Source organism: Barbus barbus, assembly GCF_936440315.1.
Source record: "Barbus barbus genome assembly, chromosome: 43".
Lineage (NCBI taxonomy): Eukaryota > Metazoa > Chordata > Actinopteri > Cypriniformes > Cyprinidae > Barbus > Barbus barbus.
In genome coordinates, this window is record NC_136721.1 from 19,876,251 (window position 1) to 19,895,836 (window position 19,586).

Sequence of the window (19,586 nt, forward strand, 5' to 3'; positions counted from 1 at the left end):
AGGCAACAGCAAAGAAATGTATTCTGAAATATTTTTACATTTATAACCTTATTGAACGTATGTAATATTTCATGTTTAAATCTTTAAACAAATTCATTCACAATAAGCCATTGAATCCTTCATACAACTGATTGACTCGAACCGCTGATTCATTTTAAATGAGGCAGGTGAGTTGATGAATGGGTCATTTTGATCAAAGGGGATTCAAACTATTTGTTGAAGGCCGATTCACTCTAGCTACACACAGCTGTTACTTGGAAGCACAACTTGTCTACTTTAGAACTATTTTCAGATGAAAGTGCAAAAGCAGTCAAAGTTGATAATGTTGTCACTATGAAGTTAACTTGAGATATACAGCAATTCAATAAACTTGCTATTGTGTTGATACTCGAGAAAACCGCTCCTGTAATAGTGCTGAATTTTCATCAGCCATTTCTCCAGGCTTCAGTGTCCCATGATCCTTCAGACACTGTGCATGAATAATCAGACTGAAACAGTAAACTGGACAGTTTTATTTCAACAACAAGGGTAAAACTAATGTTAAAATGAAATCTGATCTAAAATGCTACCGTTTAGCCAATTTGGTGGTTTGGGGGGGCGGGACGGGGTCACAAATGAAGTGCAGAGGGAACAAAATTAAGCATTGAAATTAAATTCCCCCTCGATAGAAAAAAAGTTCACAGGTGAAGGGGTTGGGACAGGAGCAAAATACAAAAGTTAAAAAAAGGCTTCACCATCAAGTGATCAAGCTTAGCAGTAATGTACATCCATTATCAGGGTTATGTATACAAATAAAAACTCCCATGTTCGAATCATGATGCTTGCTCTGCTTCAAGTATGTTCACCCTTCTGTTATGTTCTCATCACTTCTCTGTCATCATATCCTCTTAGCTAGTTAGCAAAGAAAAAAATAAAAATAACTTCCTTCAAAAACAAAATGCAGAAAAACCACATTTCATATCCTACCAATACATATATACTGTATAAATACATACATAAATATACTTTACATACAACAGCCAAAACTTTGAAAGGGGAGATGAGAACGTGGGAGGAGGATGATGGTAGTGTGTACGGGTGTCCCTCTGCTCTGATCGGCGTGTCTTGAGGTGCGGGACGGCACCTGAACTGTGGACTGCGCTCAGTTGCCCCAGTAAGGGGAGCTGCCATAGTTGGACTTGTTGACCTGGGTCTTCTGCTGCATGGTGCTGGACTGGCTTCTCTGGCTTGGCCCACCCTACGTGAACAAAACACACCAGACAGCTGAGCTTACAAGTGTGAAATCTTGCCATTTTGGCAACTTATGTCTGCATTCATATCAACAGCATTATAGACAGTGAAGTTGTGTTCACTGCGACTGAAATAACATTAAAAGTATAAAATATTTTACATTTTCTAAGTTTGTTGCTTTTTGGTACTCAGCCTCTCTATAAAGGAATCTTTTTAGATGCATTATTTGAATTTCAACATACAGACTATGAGGTTTAAAAAATAGACAGGGACTGACCTGTCCATCTTGGGTGAGGTGATGATGGAGCAGCTGTGAATGGGGCTGCTGGTGGGCCGGCAGAATGTGAAGGAAAGGAGCAGGAGCATAACCAGGGGCAGCACCAGGGGTCAAAGGTCCTGTGCCACCCAGAGCCGAGGGGAGATTGAAAGGAGGAGGTGTGCCAGCATGGAAACCCTGCTTATCGAACGGCTGCAGGAAAAAACATACATCAGTAAAATTAACATCAATTAAACTGATCAAATGTGTAAAAAGCAACAATAGTATTCTCTATATAGACACTATATTGCCAAATGTATTGGGTCACCCAATATTTTTGGCAATATAGTGTATATTCAATATATAAATTAAATATTTTGCAATATAAGTATATATATATAAATGTAAAATACTAAAGATTTAAAACATAATTACATAAATAAATGTAGGTACCTGCGTTTTATTGTAAACAGTTCCACTGATGTCTGGCACCCCAGAATTGCTAGATGTCACAGAGACACCTGGGAAACAAAAGTAATGTCATTTATTTTAATTTAGTAGACAGAACATATTTATACATAAGAATAAAAAATCTAAATGTGAAGTGCAAGTATATTTATACCTTTCCCTGGGCCGGAGGCAGCAGATTTGGCCTGTGTTTGAGAAGAGTTACTATAACCTTTGCTGTACTCAGTTCCTGCTGGGCCTTGCGTCAGGTCATCGTACCCTTAGAATATACAAAAAACAAACAAACAAACTTTAATCCTCAAGAGCACAAAGTATGCATGAGAATTTGTATTTAATCTGTACAAACCTGAGCTAAAGGCGTGTTGACCGTAACCGCTGGGCTGCTGGAATGGCGTTGTTGGGTTGCTCAGTCCCATGCCGTGCTGCTTGGCCGAAGCAGGGGGCACGAACATGGTAGGGCCGTACTGGAACGCACTGGGCACGCCGGGGTAGTAGGGAAGGCCTGTGTAGCTGTATCCAGGGGGCAGGGCTGGGTTTAGGAAGGGTTGTTGTGCGTTATGGTGGCCTTGTGGCTGGGGCAGGTTCTGTCCTTGGCTCTGAGCCTGTGGAGGCTGTGCCGTCTGTGGGGCGTGAGCAGACAGGCTGGTAGAGGGCGCTGGTGAGGTGGATTCACCTCTGCCAAACTTTGTGAGATCACCTAAATGGAGAAAAATCCACTCAATTTAATTTCTCCTTTTTTCTATACTGATGTCATGTTCGTCATTATGAATCAAAGTTTACAGACCATTAATAAACAAATGTCGTACCTGAGTAAGGGTTGCTGGCGAGGCTCCCATCTCTGCCAGACAGCGTAGCAGTCGGCCCTGGGAATGTGATACCATAGTAATCCTGCAGGGATCAGAAAACGACTGCAGAGTGAACATTTGGCCAGACTAGGGCTGTCCTTTAACTGTCATACAAATGATTGTGCGTAACGATTCAGTTTTCTGTTCATGTTATTTACAGTAAATTTATTACACATGCACAGCCATTTATTGACAATGAACTTGAAAAATTAGGTCTGTATGATTTTCTTTAGGCTCATGAGCACAAATACAACAGGATAGATTTTGTTTTACTGAAAATTTTAATTTTAAATGCCAGTCAACTTTCCATTAAAGCTTGAATACTGTAGTAATATAATTAGTTCTATTATTATAATAATAACATATTTTCTTATAATAATATTAATGTATTATATTTTGATATTTTGATATATACACTGCATGAATTACATACACATATATAAATGCTATTAATTTTGCAACCACAAGATACTCTAAAGTCCTAAATTCTTCACTTTAAACTAGATTTTAATAATTATTTTACACAAAGGAAGAGCTTTGATTGCTGCATTTGTATTTTATTTGCTTATATTCCCTATTTTTATTTGGGTGGCCATTTTAAATTGACTGGAATCTAGAATGATCATATTGTCTCAAATGCTCATGATCAAATCAAATAACCATAATCAGGCGATTACATCATAGTAGCAACAAGCTTGGGTCAGGCCGATTAGTCTTTTGGCTTTTTGAGCTGATAACTGCACATGCTTGGCCCATTACCAGATGTTAGCTCTCCCATTCAAAATGTTTCCTACCAACAGCCTCTGTATGTGTGTGAATATCAGCAGTTACGTCTCATATATCATAGATCTATATCTGCCATTCTGCTCTCAATATCAGTCAACTAACAGTCAAGAAAAAACAAGAAGCTCAGAAGCCGTGCTAAAGAGAATTTGATGGGCTCAGACTCACCATTGGTAGTCTGGATTGGAGCATGTGGAGGTCTTCATAGCCATAAATCTGCTATACAACACAGGAGAACTTTAAGCACTTCACAGACTATAAATGTTACTGAAATCAATATGCAGTATTCACAGACTTGATGCTTATCACAAAGAAATACACATCAAATACACTCTTTACAAGTCACACACACAAAATAACACACCACTATACAAGAGTGCATAAAAGCAACACCATGAAATCACACCACCCAAAACAAACAAACACACACAAAAATCCTGAAATTCCACATACACTACAATACTTCCCAGAGGACTGAAAGCTGATCTGTTTTTGATTTAAGAGGATGAGGGTGCTTACCGGATAGGCAGGCAGCAGACCTCCGGGTCCCATGATGTACTGGTTAGGCAGCAGTGGAGGAACCCCCTGAGAGAGATTAGGAGGAGCTTTACCTGAAAACAGACAGGGAAGAGTTTTTGGAGAGTGAAGAATAACAGATTTCCCCCTCAACTCAAATGGATGCAGGAGCTAATGATAAGACTGGAAGCAAATATGAAAATTATAAACACCTTTTTTGTTGTTTATATACATGCCTGCAACGAGTCACTGTTGTATTTTTTTAAATGTATTTTTTAAATAAATGCTACTCTTTTGAACTATTTACTAAAAAACATTTCAACAAAATATTAAGCAGCAACTATTTCCAACATTAATATGAAATGTTTCTTGAGCACCCAGCTTTGCCATCACATGAATAAATATATAAAGCATTGTTTTTTTTATATATAAAAAAAACAATGTTACTGGTTTATGCAGCCCTTGTTGAGCATAAAAGACTCCTGACATTTTAATGGTAGTATATACATACACACACACACTTTTTGTGGAAATAGGCTAATTTTACAACTCCTTAGCTTAGCATAGATCATTGAATCGGATTAGATTAACACATTAGCATTTGGTCATCAAAAATGACTAAAGAGTTTCGATAATTTTCCTATTTAAAACTTGACTCTTCTGTAGTTACATCGTGCACGAAGACCGACGGAAAATGAAAAGTTGTGATTTTCTAGGCTGATATGGCTAGGAACTATACTCTCATTCTCATGAAGTGAAGCTGGAGCGCGTCTGAAATGTCTCCCGTTTGATGTGTTCATAAAAACGTTCTGCGACTGATTAAACTCACTTCTTGTCAAGAGAAAAAAAATGACAGAAACAGCAGATGTGAGTGGGGTGGCAAACTCTAACCCCGCCCCTGTGTTAATTACGTTAAATATTTTTAACGCGTTAAACTGAAAAAATTAATCGCCTGCATTAACGCGCTAATTTTGACAGCACTAATATAATATATATGTATATGTGATTTTTTGCAAGCTTTGAAGAAACAAATGAATCAGGAATTTAAAACCATAGCAGAACAGCCACAAATCAGCCCTACTATAAGGAAACGCATCTAAACGATATGAATGGTATTATGATACTACATGCTATTGTGATGCTTTGTTATGATTGTATAACTGATGTGTGCTCTCTCTCACCGCTGGAGGAAGACAGTAGCGGGGCAGTCCTGACACCGGAAGGTGTGCTACCGTTGGTGCCATGACCCAAAGCTCCAGACACGTGCAGAATATTGTTGCCACTCACTGAGCTGCTAACACTGCTGCTGGACAGAGCGGGCACAGGTGGCGAGGAAAACGGCATCGATGAGGGGGCGAGAGAGTTCACACTGTCCACACTGGTATACTGAGGACAAATACAAAAGGAGGTGCTGAAAAGAGAGTGTGCGTGTGTTTGTGTCTGTGTGTGCATCCTACAGAACTCACTGTAAGTGAAGATGTGGTGCAAAGTGCCGACACAGAGGAATGGCCACTGCTCACATGACTACAGGAAAAACAGGCAGTGTCACAAATAAAAGTATCCCACTTAGCATTGAGGAAAAGAACTGTGTAATACAAAGAAAAGGTACAAATAAGAATCCCGCTCACCTGCTGAGGGGAGGTAAGCTGGCAGAGGACAGCTCAGATGCCAGGCTGGGCAGAGCAGAGCTGTGTGGTGTAACGGAAGGGGGCAACAGTGAGGATGGGGCAGACGGGGCAACACTTTTGCTGCTGGCCAGAGAGGGAGACTCTTGTTTTGGAGTCGAGGAACTCAATGTGGCTGATGGAGAAAGCACAAATGTCATATTTTACAAAAATAAAGCAATTAAATCTTGAATGCATATGACGGAAAGAAGGGTAAAAATGAGGAGTTTGACTTACTGTCTAAAGCAGCAGAGGTCCTCGCACCATTGAAACCGTTCTGTCAGAGATGCAAACAAAGTGTATTGAATCAATATAGGCAGCATAACCTCCTTGATGTACAACAGTACTGTGCACTAAAGAAACAACATGAGAGTGCCTTCACAAAAGGCTGCATTTACTTGATCAGACATACAGTAAATACAGTAATATTGTGAACTTGTTTTACTACAATATAGAACTGATTTCCATTGTAATTTGTTCCAGGGATGGCAAATCTGAATTTTCAGAAGGCATTACTCCAGTCTTCAGTGTCACATGATCCTTCAGATATTATTCTCATATGCTGACTTGGTTCTAAAGATTTTTTTGACAATGTTGAATACAGATGTGCTGCTTAATATTATCACTTAATATTTTTGTATAAAATATGAAAAGAATATAATTTATTTGAAATTTGAACAATTTGATGTAATCTTGCTGAATAAAAGTATTCATTTATAAAAAATTTAAAAAAATCTAAAATAAAATAAAATCTCTCAGAACCCCAAACCTTTCCACAGTAGTGTAAATTATGAAACATTTCATTTTTGGTTGATGTAACAGATCTGTAGCTGTAAAACATCTAAAACTATAGTTTCTCTGTCTGTACTCACTGTCACAGGTCCAGAAGGCTCCTTGCTCTGAGAGAAGGTCAGTCTTGAGTGAGGAGACACGCTGCAGTCAAAGCTGTTACCCGCTGATGATGCGGCGGAGGAGGAAGAGGAGGATGAAGAGGACGAGGGAGCTGCGGAAGAGCTGGGGGTGGTGTGGGAGGGGGCTAGGCTGGGGAGAGGTACCAAGGGAGAGGGGTAGATGCTGTCAGAAGAGGCCAGAGGCAGCAGCAAAGGGACCGGACTGGTCAGAGATTCACTGCAGGGGAGATCATGGGAAACGTATTAGCATGCAAAATGGAGAGATTTTATAGCTAAAGAGAGAACATTGGTTTGAAGAACATGCATTGAGAGATTTATGAAAATGATTTAGCAATACATGAAGTCCACTGCTCAAAGAAAAAAAAAAGAAGAGCTTAAATTCATTTTAGACATCAGCAAGACCATTTTGTTCTCAGTACTTCCATCTCAGTACTACCACTGACTGACCTGATTGGTTTTGAGTAAAGGCTGCTCTGTGACTGAGGAACCACCGCAGCCTCCCTTATGGGTTCACTGTTGCAGTTCTCTGACTGGCCGAATTCTGGCAGGGAAGATTCTGAACTAAAGTCCAGGGCACCAAACTGCACATTTAGACCAGACACATCTGCTGAGCCGGGCATTTCTACAGCAGACGCGGGAATCTGGGTGTGTACAAATATATGCATATTAAAACAGGAAGCACATACTGAAAACAATAAAAGCCTATTTTTGTAACAATTACAGGGTTTACACACTATCATTCAAAAGTTTGGGGTTAGTACTTTTTTTATTAAAAGACCATTTAAAGATTTTGTGATAATGACTTTCAATTAATAATTAATGCCAGCAAGAAACAATATAATGGCAAAAAAGTATAAACAGATGTCAAAGCAATTCATCTGTGCATTGTCTTTGTAACTTTCTCTCGCCTCAATTCTGGTAACACCCACTTTTCACAATTCAATAAATTCCAGCTGGATAAAATCATGCCCCACCCTACACTCTTTATGCTTGAAAATTGAACCCAGAAATAAGCCAGATTATGTAAGCAAAATGGCTTTCGAAGGCCATTTCATGTATGTAAACTGTATTATGTAATAGACAGTTCACCGAGAGATCTCACAAAGCCTTCCAACTCATGCTTTTTTTTAAATCTAGAGAAAGGTATTTTTTTCTACCTCATATTACTGCCATTTAAACACCCTGGACAACTTTTTGCACATTCCTCTTATTACTATTTAAGTCAACAACATACTGACCTGCACATTTATATTTATATTTTTTCTCTTTTATTTTCTTTTCTTATTTTTTCAACTTTTCTTTTTCTTAATATCTGTATACTTTATAATTGCACTGTCCTTGGAGCGGACCTGACTTACATTTCACTGCTGGTTATACCCTGTATAATTGTGTATGCGACAAATAAAAATCTTGAATCTTGAAAATCTCTAGTTACCTTTGAAGTGGGAGGTATCCGTCGTTTTTGAGTCTTTATCTGCCGCTGCTGTGTGCTGCTGCCCAGAGATTCGGCTGCCTGTGAGGGGGCCATTGAGAGCCCGTCACGGTGCTGAGAAGGTTCTGGCGCTTTCGGAAAGGCTTCCAGTGTGCCCAGGGCGGGTGAAGGGGCACTCAGTGGGGGAGGGCTGGGCTGCCTGGCTAGAGGCCTCGTGTGGGTCAGGGAGCCCTGCTGTCGCTGGGCGAGTTGGCTTAGCACCAAAGATGGCTCTGGCTGCATCTGAAACTCCCCTACAGTGCAAAAAATTCAGAAAATGAATTCACATCAAGTCATGTGTGACTAAAAAAATGGATGCAGTGTGAAGAATATCATTGGAATTAATAGTTTCAATTGTTTTAAATGATGCTTGTATGGGTTATTTATGTGGAAACATCAGATTTTGGGGTGAACAGGTCAACAGTGTTAATGCATAGCCACGTGTTTGCAAGACTGAACAAGTCTGTGTTTCTGGTTCAGTAAAGCAATTGTAACACTCACGACTGAATTGAGAGGGGAGTGAAGCAGAACTCTGTGTTCCAGGAGGTTTGATGTCCCAGGAGGAGGAGGAGGGGACAGACATCCCCGTCCCCACCAGCCCCCCCACAGGGGTGCAGTTGGTCCCTGTGCTTGAGGGCTGGGATGTAAGCTGCCCAAGACCAGGCCCCTTCAGCTGTTCCAGTATTTGCTGCCCAGCCGTCTGCCCGAGTTTTGGACCACCAAGCTCTCCAAAACCAGAACTCAAAACAGAGGACTGGAAAAAGACACAAAGGAGGGGGAACCCATTCAGATCTCACCTCTACCAGCTCTAGTACGTTTGAAAAATATACCACAATACAACTAGTCTTAAAATAACTAACTAAAAAGTAAAACAAATGAAAATTATGTGACTCAAGAACCCTTAAATGTATGGTTCACCCAAAAATGAAAATTGTCATTAATTATTATTGTCGTTACAAACCAGTAAGACCTTCGTTCATCTTCGAAACACAAATTAAGATATTTTTGATGAATTCCAAGAGCTCTCTGACCCTACCATAGACATGTGATACTTTCATCGTATGTGATACTCCGCAAAATGGCGCCAGGGTGATGCGGAGGAGACAAATTGTTGAATAAAGTCATTATTTTTGTATCTTTGTGCACAAAAAGTATTCTCGTAGCATCGTAAAATTACGGTTGAAACCCTGATGTCACATGGATTATTTTAACCATGGCCTTACTGCATTTCTAGACCTTGATCATGTTAGGATCCTTGCTGTCTATGGGAGGGTCAGAGTGCTCTCAGAATTCATCAAATATATCTTAATTTGTGTTTCAAAGATGAGCGTAGGTCTTACAGGTTTGGAACGACATGAGGGTGAGTAATTAATGACAGAAATTTCATTTTTGGGTGAGCTATCCCTTTAACATAGGTTCACTAGTTACTGCCATTCATCCTCTAGGAAAACGGTTTTCTAAATGCTATAAATCAGGCCTGTGGATTGTCTCACCAAGGTGACGTGTGTGTAGCTGTTGGAACCAGCAGATGTGCCTCCGTTTCGAGCAGGCTGGTGGTGGGAGTTGGTGAAGACCATACTGTGGCCAAGCCCCTGAGAGGAGCCCACGGCCTTCAGACCTCCCACCTCCTCACGATCCACAGGCTTCTGCAGCAGAGTTGATAGATCCAGACTACAACATAATACACTAAACAATCAGTGAAAGAAACATAAGCCATATGCAAATGCAGTAATCGTTACAAGATTGGAATGAAATGAGAACCCCATTTCTGACTTTTTTACCTTTGGCCAGGTGTGATGTGGTTCTCAGTTGGAGGTGCACAAGAGGAAGTGAACACTTTGGTCTCAGAGAGCTTTGGAGATGAAACAGGACCAGTTAGAACTTTTATTTTTGTAGCAGTAAAATGTGAAATATTTCTTTCTGCAAATATGAGATGAGAGATATTATGAAAGACATTAAAATTATACAAGCAATATATAAATGACATAAAAATAGCAATATATAACAATAATTATATAATTATATTATACATGTATAAAAAAATATTTTAATTTACATATTAAAATATTATATATTTACATTTTCATATATGTTTTATATATATATATATATATATATATATATATATATATATATATATATTAGTTATATAAGTTAAAAAGTTACATAATTGCCATATATATTACAGAATTATAAATATATTATATAACAAAAATTATAAAAGGCAGACATATATAAATAACTTATATAAAATAATAAAATATATTTAACTAATAAAATAATTGTCTACATGATAACCTTTAACATTTCTGGACAACACGTATACCATGTCTTTTCAGGCTTATTAATTTCAAGCTCTGTAAATCCCATAATGCACATGAGGTTAATTATAGCACATGACTCACACTCACATCTTCACTCCAGTCTTCAGCTGCCCACTCGTCCAAAGTGTTCTGCCATGCTACTGAACAGAACGTGTCAAAGAGAGAAAGAGAGATGAGAGTGGGCCTAAGGATTGGGAAATAAATTCTGTGCATTAGAGGTCTCTTACCTGTCCCATCTGTAGTGTCATTGGCCCCCGTCTCCCAAACATCAGTGTGTGAATTTGATGTCCCGCTGTCTGTGGTATAGTCTGCAGGGTTAAAGGTTCTGCAGGAGGATACACAGTGTGTAAAACAGGATGTATGATAATGAGAATTATTCTAGGTTAAAATATAATTGGCCTGATACTCACCCCATCCCTTGTGCTGTAAACCTGCTGGTAACCGGAGCCCGACCTCTGCCTCTACCTCCAGACACTGAACAAAAAACAAACTCATAAACACTAGGGATGAGTCAGGATGGTCAAACATCCTAAATGTCCAACGGCTGGATTTTTAAATTCCACTTCAAAAAGGGAGATGCAACTTTTCACAGAAGGTTTTAATGCGCTGATGACAGTCTATAGCTGCTATAACTGTCAGGCCATTAGGGAGGGTAAAACCCACTGAGAAATTCATCCCCTTTAAAGCAACACTGCTACAGACATCAAAGCACTGCTTTCGAAACTTCAAATCACCTGCTATGAGTAACAATTGTATCACAGAGTTTTTAAGGACTGCGGTCATCTTGTGTAACAAAATTTATTTGATGAATGTATGCCAGTCACCCTAGTAAAGAGCTATATCTACAAATCTCTAAAAACTACATCTGATTGGAGTCTGGTGGACATAAATCTAATCACACCAGGCTTCCCTAATACAGAAAACCCAGCTTAATCGATTTTGTAAATGTAGTTTTGCACATCCGTAATAAGCATAACTGATGCAAAAGGCCGTGTGGTAAATGTTAACATTGTGTGCAGGCTCACCTCTCCCTCTTCCCCTGCGGCCACGGTCAGCACCTCTCTCAATAGGAGCAGGTTCCACACCATTCTCCTCAGTCCTCGCTATATAGATAATAAAATAAAATCACACATAAACCTTTTAAAATTTAAAACCTACTCACAAACAAACGGACCAAACTAATGTCTAAATATTGCTGCTGAACACAAACAAGACAGCTATGTAAACGCAAGGAAATCTCATCAACACACTCACCTGGCCGGTTGCGACTGGTCCCTCTGCCACGACGGCTCGCTCCTCCACGACCCTTGCTGATTTCCCTCTCTTTCTTCTCCCTGTTCTCCTTGTTTTCCTTACTCTCTGTGGAGGTGGCATCCTTTCCAAGACTTTTCTTTTTCCCCACTGTTTCCCAAGAGGTCTGCAAGATGACCGAGAGATGAATTAGTGGTATGAACAAAAAACTAAAAGAAGATAATCATACAGCAGATGCCAGATGTCAATGCAGTGCAATTTTACGTAACTGATTTTTTTTTTTGCTTATCATATTGTTGTTGAATCATTACTGCTGATGAAGGACATTTAGGAGCTTGTATTATGGCACAGAGGTGGAGGCAGAAGTCTGTTATGACACAGGATTACCTTCTGATCAACACTACAGAAGCGACCCACTTTCTATTTTAGAGTTTCATTCCCAGAAATCATTCAAACAAATCCTAGTCTATAAGCAGGGGCCTCTCAAATTTCCCCACAACAATAGTCACAGATGCTTTATGTGTGAAGTAGATTAGACTCAATCACACATTAACCTGGACATTAAGTACTGTGGTATGTTCATCATTTAGCTAAAAAAAAGAAACAAAACATGCAGAAAAATAAAAAACCCAGCTACACAAATCATTGTTCTGCCTTTAAAGGCCTGCCACAACAGCTGACAGTAGTGACATTTTCAGTAAAACCAGTTCCCATTTTTCAAAAACTCATCATGAGTTTTAGTGCCTACTAAGTAGTCTAGACCACATGTGCATCTGATAGATGGGATTTTTACCGCATCAGAAGTTCCCTCAAGCAGGAAGTTGATGGCTCTGTTGACATCCTCGTTGCAGTCGTGAAGAGCAACCATGCAATCGTCTTGGTTCTTCCCTGTAACCTCCATGAGCTGTGAGCAAATATGGACATCATTAGGGTTAAGAGAGGAGTTAAAACATAATTTTACTCTGAATGAAAGGAGCTTCTTATACCTGTTTCACTTTATCCTCAAAATCTGCATCGTTCTTGTCATAGATCATCTGGGCCAGTCGGATCTGTTCGGCTGTAGCCTGTAATTGGAAGAATAAGTTATAAACATCAGAATGAGTGACCAAGAATCAATATTAAAAAATAAAAGGGAATTGATTGAGCAGCCAGATTCATGGGCAAGACATATTGCACACAAGCTGAAGCAGTAATGGTCCACTGCGAGAGTGTTTGGCAACAAGCCTACTGCACAGTATATACTGTATACAGCCTTCCACTTTGTTAAACATAAAAGTATGCATTATGCAACAATAAATGTCTTTAAATGATACTTTGTCACATGACCTCATTACACTGCATGTTTTATTCAGCAAGTAGAGTCCAGTTATTATCTGTGAAATAAAAATGTAGACATCTCATGTAGAAAAATGTAGACCGTTACTGTAAAAATAAGGTAAATAACTTATTAATAAGCTTGTGATAAAATGTGTTAACTTTTGGTAGTGTTATCAAGCAGTAATTTACTAATCAATTAGTGAAGAAGACTCTAGTCTATTTAGGTTTTCATACATGCTTACATTTTATTTATATTTTATTTTTAATCAGAGCAACGAAAGCATGTTCTCTTGAAGCGGTGTTAAATTCTTCCTCTTTAAAGCCAAACACATTCATTTCTCTCCGTTTTTGAGCATCCTATCACAAGTATTATATTATAGGGATAACCAGTCTAATAATGCAAACTGCCATAATTTACTCCCTCTCACGTCGTTCCAAACCTGTATAACAGTTTCGAATATCACTGGCTTCCATATAAAGGACAAAAAAAAATATGGAAGTCAATGGGACCCAAAACTGTTTGGTTACCAACATTCTTGAAAATATATTTTTTTTCCACAGAAGAGAGAAATGCATACAGGACTGAAATGGCATAAGGGAGTAAATGATGACAATTACATTTTTGGGTGGACTATCCCTTTAAGATGTCACTCTAAAAACAGTTCAATTTACAATTGAGGCTTAACATCCCAGCAATCTGCTCTAGCTGCTTTTCATGCAAAAGTGTCTTATGTAAACTCCCCCTAAAGAAACTGGAAGGTCAAGTCAAGCCTACTATATTCTGGTATACAGCACCCAGCAGATTACGATTATACTGCGTACTGCAGAAAAAACATGGATATATGTTATTCTTAACATGGCGTATGCTTCCGTATGTTGTTGTTTACTCACCTGAAGCTGTTTCTGTGGTTGTGTGGTCTGTGTGGTAGTAGGCAGAGCTTTGTCCCGAGTGCCCCGGGCTCGTTCGATGCCCACCGAGGTCATCATATACAGTATATACAAAACAATGTATGTACAAAACAGAAAAATCTGGAAGAAAAACAAGGTCAAAAACAGGAAGTGGTTATTATTCAGAAACAGCTTCCATGTCCTAGTTTCTAGTCCAAATATTTGCAGACACCAGCCGAGTTTTGTTCAAGCGAGCTAGCTGACGTTTTCTGCAGATCTTCCCTTCAGTGTCCCGCGCAGCATCAGGCAAACACACAGAGGCCGTATCGGATTTCCTTTCTCCTAAACCCAGTTGGGCAAGATTGAGCAATACTCTGACTGCCAGAAACCCTTGTAGAAAAAACAATCAAGCTTATCCGAGCACTGCTGAAATGAAGACCACGCTACGAGACCACACTGGTGTCTGCCAACACTTCACAACTAGCCTGTAGTGTCCTTCTAAAATGCTCACACTCAGATCACATCACATAGCCATTCCTCATGCATACAAAACGACAACATAGTCCTCAGATACAAGAACATGGAGGAATGTTTGAATGATGATCAAAACATCTCGCTATTTCGCTGTCCAATGTTTATATCACAAATTTTCTGTTTAAGGTGGCAGACTCTGTGAGTCCTGCTGGTAAGTGACCTATTTATTACCCAAGAAAAGCACATTTACACAACAACTTGAGATATCAAAGGGATAGTTCACCTTAAAATTTAAATTCTGTCATCAATGACTCAAGTTATTTCAAAACCTGCATAATCTTCCATCTTTAAATCTTTTCCAAGCAATCATGCCATATAACCTGTCCAGTTAGAAAAAAAAAAAAAAAAAGCACCATACAAGTAGTCCATATGATTCATGCTCTATATTCCAGGTCTTTTGAAGCCATACAATAGCTCTGTGTGAGTAAACGGATAATATTCACTGTCAAATCCAGGGATCAACACTTCTTCTTAGATTATTACAAATAGATTATTTCTATTTGCCCAGTCAAAATCTGTTTCAGATTTTTACTTGCTCTGACAAAATATCCACTGGCCTCAAAAAAATAAAATAAAATAAAAAATTAATTAATTAATTAAAAATTGTTACTTTGACCCCTACAACCTTGTATTAAAACAAATAAGGTTATCATGAGACTAAACTGCAAATTGCAAAAAACTACTAGCCTAACTAATATAAAGCATCATTTGATAAAACATTTATTAAATTAAGTAGTGAGCAATTAAATAAAACATCAGACAGTTCTTATAGTTGAGCCCTGAAATCTCCATACATTCAAAAGCACAAGGTTGAAAAATTCCAAATTTCCATATGGAAATTTCCATACATTCAAAAAGGGTGGGGTGGGTTGAAAAATATCCTGTCACAATAGTCGCAATACAAAAATGCAAAAATTCATCATGGATAATCAAATCATCATGGAGCATCAAATATGAAATAGCCAGAAGGCCGTAAATTTGAGCTTAATTTTTAAATTATTATTAATAAAGTACATACAGTCATGTCCAAAAATATCTGCACCCTTGGTAAATATGATCAAAGGTGGCTGTGAAAATTAATCTGCATTGTTAATCCTTTTGTTCTTTTATTTAAAAAATCCACAAAAATCTAACCTTTCATTGGATAAGAAAATATCATAAATATCATTATGAAATAAATATTTTTCTCAAATACACATTGGACACAATTATTGGCACCCCTAGAAATTCTTATGAGTAAAATGTCTCTGTAGTATATTCCCATTCATATTCACAATTTTGAGCACTCCAGGGTGATTATGAACATTAAGTTTTCCAGCCATGGCTTCCTGTTTCACAGAAATATAAATAGGAGGGAAAACAAAGCCCAAATTCCCTTAATCACCCATCACAATGAGAAAAACCAAAGAATATATTTCTGATGTGCAGCAAAAGATAATTGAGCTTCACAAATTAGTGAAGTGGCTTGTAAGAGAAGAGATAGAGCAGTGAAAAATTTCCATTTCCACCATAAGAATTTTTATTTATACTTATATTTAACTAATTTATTTTTAATAATTAAGAATTTCCAATCAACAGAAAATGTTACGAAACTGCCTGGAAAAGGATGTGTGTCTATATCGTCCTAATGCACGGTGAGAAGGAGAATTTGAGTGTCTAAAGACTCTCCAAGGACCACAGCTCGAGAATTGCAGAAAATAGTTGAGTCTCGGGGTCAGAAAACCTTTAAAAAAAAAATGGTCAAACAGCACCTACATCACCACATGTAGAAAAATTCTCCTAGCTCATCCAAAAACAAACTCCAGCATATTCAATTATCAGACACGACTGGAACTTCAAATGGGACTGGCTTCTATGGTCAAATGAAACAAAAAAAATTAGCTTTTTAGCAGCAAACACTCAAGATGGGTTTGGTGAACACAGGGATAAAAAGTACCCCATGTATACAATGAAATATACTGCTGTATTTTTGATGTTGTGGGCCTATATTTTTGCTGGAGGTCCTGGACATCTTGTGTAGACACACGGCATCATGGATTATATCAAATACCAACAAAATGTAAAAACAAATAAAAAAATCAATAAGTGACTGACTCTGTTAGAAATCTTATAATGAGCCATGTTTGGATCTTCTAACCGGACAATAACCCAAACACAAACCACAAAAACAACACAAAAATGGGTCGCTGGGCACAAAACCAAGCTTCTGCTGGCCATTCCAGTCCTCTGACCTGAACCCTGTAGAAAATGAGTGAAGTGAACTGAAGAGAAGCACCACCAACATGGAGCTGTGAATCTAAAGGATCTGAAGAGATTCTGGATGAAGGAATGGTCTCTGATCTCTTGTCAGGTGTTCTCTAACCTCATCAGGCATTATAGGAGAAGATTTAGAGCTGTTAAACTGACAAATGGAGGTTTCAAAAAGTATTGAATAAAAGGGTGCCGTTAATTGTGGCCAATGTGTATTAGAGAAAAACATTTATTTCATAATACCCCCCCATTTTAAATTCTTATTATCCAATGAAAGGTTAGATTTTTGTGAATTTTTTAAATAAAAGATCAAAGGGATTAACAATGCAGATTCATTTTCACAGCCTTCTTTGATCATATTTACCAAGGGTGCTGATATTTTTGGCCATGACTGTATATATAAATAAATAGAGACACTAAGAACTTTTCAAATGTAGTAAGGGAGACTTGCATATGCAATTCACATAATTCTGTCATTTTTAGCTACATAATTATGAATATTTTTAATCTGATGTCACCATTGCCCTGTGCATTAGGGACCAGGTCTAAGTCCAAGCCTATTCAAGTCCATTCCTGATGTAATATCAAATTTTGCATTTTAATGAACAGTATTTTTTTGTTAACTGTTTGTCCTGTGTCAGAAGTAAGAATTTAAAAACTTACATTTTAATTCTATTTTGGCTTTGTTCAGAGTTGTGAGCATACCGTATCATGAGATCAATAGTGTTTCAATACAAATCAAACACCCCTAGATACCGATTGGGTTTAAATAAGAAAAATATTTTAACATTTGGTCTGTTTCTCACAAAAAGCATTGCAATCGTTTGGCTTTGAAAGATTTGTAACTTAGGGCATGAGCGGTATGAACTGATTTTTAATGATACTTATAAGGTCATTTTGGATCTAGACAGCCACTGTCCCATTCAATTTCATTGTAAGGAAAAGTGCAGATGTCTGCTTTTGTATTTCAAAAAGAAAAACAAATCAGTCAAAATAGGTTTAGAATGACATGGGAGTGAATAAATAACAGAATTTTCATTTTGGGGTGAACTACTCCTTTAAAAAACCTTCTTGTATGATTTTCCACCAAATTAAATCCTCATCTTGTGAAGAAACTAAACTAAGACTAAAATATCAGCAAGTGTTATTGCTCGCACAGAAGACAAGGCAACACACATAACATCTGTGATGAATACAGTGGGCTTTTCTCGGTTGTTAGAAGAGATCTTATTGTGCATGTTTAACCCTTCGACAGTCACACAGCAAACGCCCGACTAGATTCTGACGTATGGAGATCATCAGATAATATCTGTCAAAAATTCCCAGCTTGCAATATACATCATAAAGATCTTACTGGGACAAGTCTGGCTGAGCAAGCGCTGCTGGTCACAAACGATTTAATGATGACAGTAAGCAAAACAACCCTCGAAAGGGATTCAACCAGCTGACAATTGACTCGTGTGTGAACATTTCTGAGATCCTTACAAAATGGAAAAACAAAGCCTTTTCTCTTGGTCAGCAGACCACCCATAGTGTCCTTGAATTTACAGATAATGTGTGTATTAAGCACACTTAGAGATGTGGACTGAGAAATACACCCAAAAATAAATAAATAAAAATTTCAGTGAGTTTTATCATTGATTATGAACAAGGGAGCTCAATGGACTAACCAGAGAACAACTACAACACATGATTGTGAAGATGAAACAATTTACATTAAACAATTTAACTGTGCAAATTAGATGCAACAACTTATATTTTGACAGCATTTTCCAAAAATACACCAAAATGTTGAAAACAGAAAATGTGAATTACGAAATAGCAAAGTTATGAGACTTAATAAAAAAAGAGAGCAAACAACCACTTCTCAACTGAGTATAAACATCGGCCAATAATCAATGTCAATAATCTCAAAATCCCTAAATATAAGACAAATAATTGGTTTATCATTAAAACAGAAAACATGTTTTGTTTTAAAGACTAATAAAATTATAAAAATGAAAAATTGTAAACATCTACTGCAAAAAAAGTTAAGACATTCATAATGAAAACATATGTGATGGCTCCATCACATTAGAAAACTTTAAACAAACGACCATAATTAAAAACATATGCTCAAACGACTTTGTTTGCCTTTTTCACGTTTCGATAAATGTTCTCCATCCCAAATAATAAACTAGTCATAAATATAACAAAATATGTGATGGCTCAAACAAAGGGAATTTAGATCCAGGATCAGAGTCAGCATCCTCGTTTATATTTACAGATTTATTAGAGATACTTGGAAACTTTCAAGTTACATATGGTGATTTTTTTAATACCCCGTGACTGTAAAAACAGAGTTTGTGAAGAGCATAAGCGCATAGTCTCTGCTCCCCTTTGTCCATGATCTCTAATGTCATTTCCTCTCCCCGTTTGTTGTAACGTTAGCTTAGCTGGCTAACTCACGACCGCCCGGCGTTCTTGTTCATAACATTTAAATCCTCAACAGCATTTAAACACCAAGATGTATATCAATATGACCTTTTTAATGGACGAAAAACTGGTTTAATAGTGATGCGGGCTTGTTGCAAAGGGATGTTTGAGGAAAACGGCCTCACAGCAGAGCTAAAGCCGAATAAGCTAAACTGAGGCAAAACAAAGCCATACAAAAGAGAACATAACCTCGAAAAACATGCAGCGACGGATTAAAACAGATGAACGTCAAAGCAATGAAAATATTAATCACGCAACACTTGATAAATAAAGCCCTGAAAGAGAGATTTGGTTTTATTTTTTATTTATTACCTGCTAACACGCTTCACTCAGCCAGCAGCAGACTCCGTCACGTGACCGTCACCGCGCCGCTTCTCTCCATGCAGATCCACAGGCGCGCTCC

General features: G+C 38.0%; 1 protein-coding gene across 4 annotated transcripts; it reads right to left on the reverse strand.

Annotated features, from left to right (window-relative positions):
• On the reverse strand, window positions 1-19,565 carry LOC306862367 (ubiquitin-associated protein 2-like). Of its 4 annotated transcripts, none has more exons than XM_079405136.1 (27): window positions 19,496-19,565; window positions 13,928-14,065; window positions 12,706-12,783; window positions 12,513-12,623; window positions 11,723-11,885; window positions 11,494-11,571; window positions 10,879-10,942; window positions 10,696-10,793; window positions 10,556-10,608; window positions 9,926-9,996; window positions 9,638-9,815; window positions 8,646-8,898; window positions 8,109-8,398; window positions 7,121-7,314; window positions 6,635-6,890; window positions 6,000-6,039; window positions 5,727-5,898; window positions 5,565-5,622; window positions 5,280-5,484; window positions 4,102-4,193; window positions 3,751-3,798; window positions 2,761-2,842; window positions 2,301-2,651; window positions 2,109-2,213; window positions 1,940-2,007; window positions 1,508-1,699; window positions 1-1,237 (listed from the first exon to the last, which is right to left on the reverse strand). In XM_079405136.1, the coding sequence occupies exons 2-27, from the start codon at window positions 14,021-14,023 to the stop codon at window positions 1,142-1,144; spliced, it is 3,492 nt and encodes a 1,163-aa protein (XP_079261262.1). In that variant the 5' UTR covers window positions 14,024-14,065; window positions 19,496-19,565; the 3' UTR covers window positions 1-1,141. The 4 variants fall into 4 exon arrangements, with proteins under 4 accessions (XP_079261262.1, XP_079261259.1, XP_079261261.1 ...); XM_079405133.1 differs by having other exon boundaries at window positions 3,751-3,801; window positions 10,550-10,608; window positions 19,496-19,562; XM_079405135.1 differs by having other exon boundaries at window positions 3,751-3,801; window positions 19,496-19,561.
• Between the last annotated feature and the right edge of the window lie 21 nt (window positions 19,566-19,586).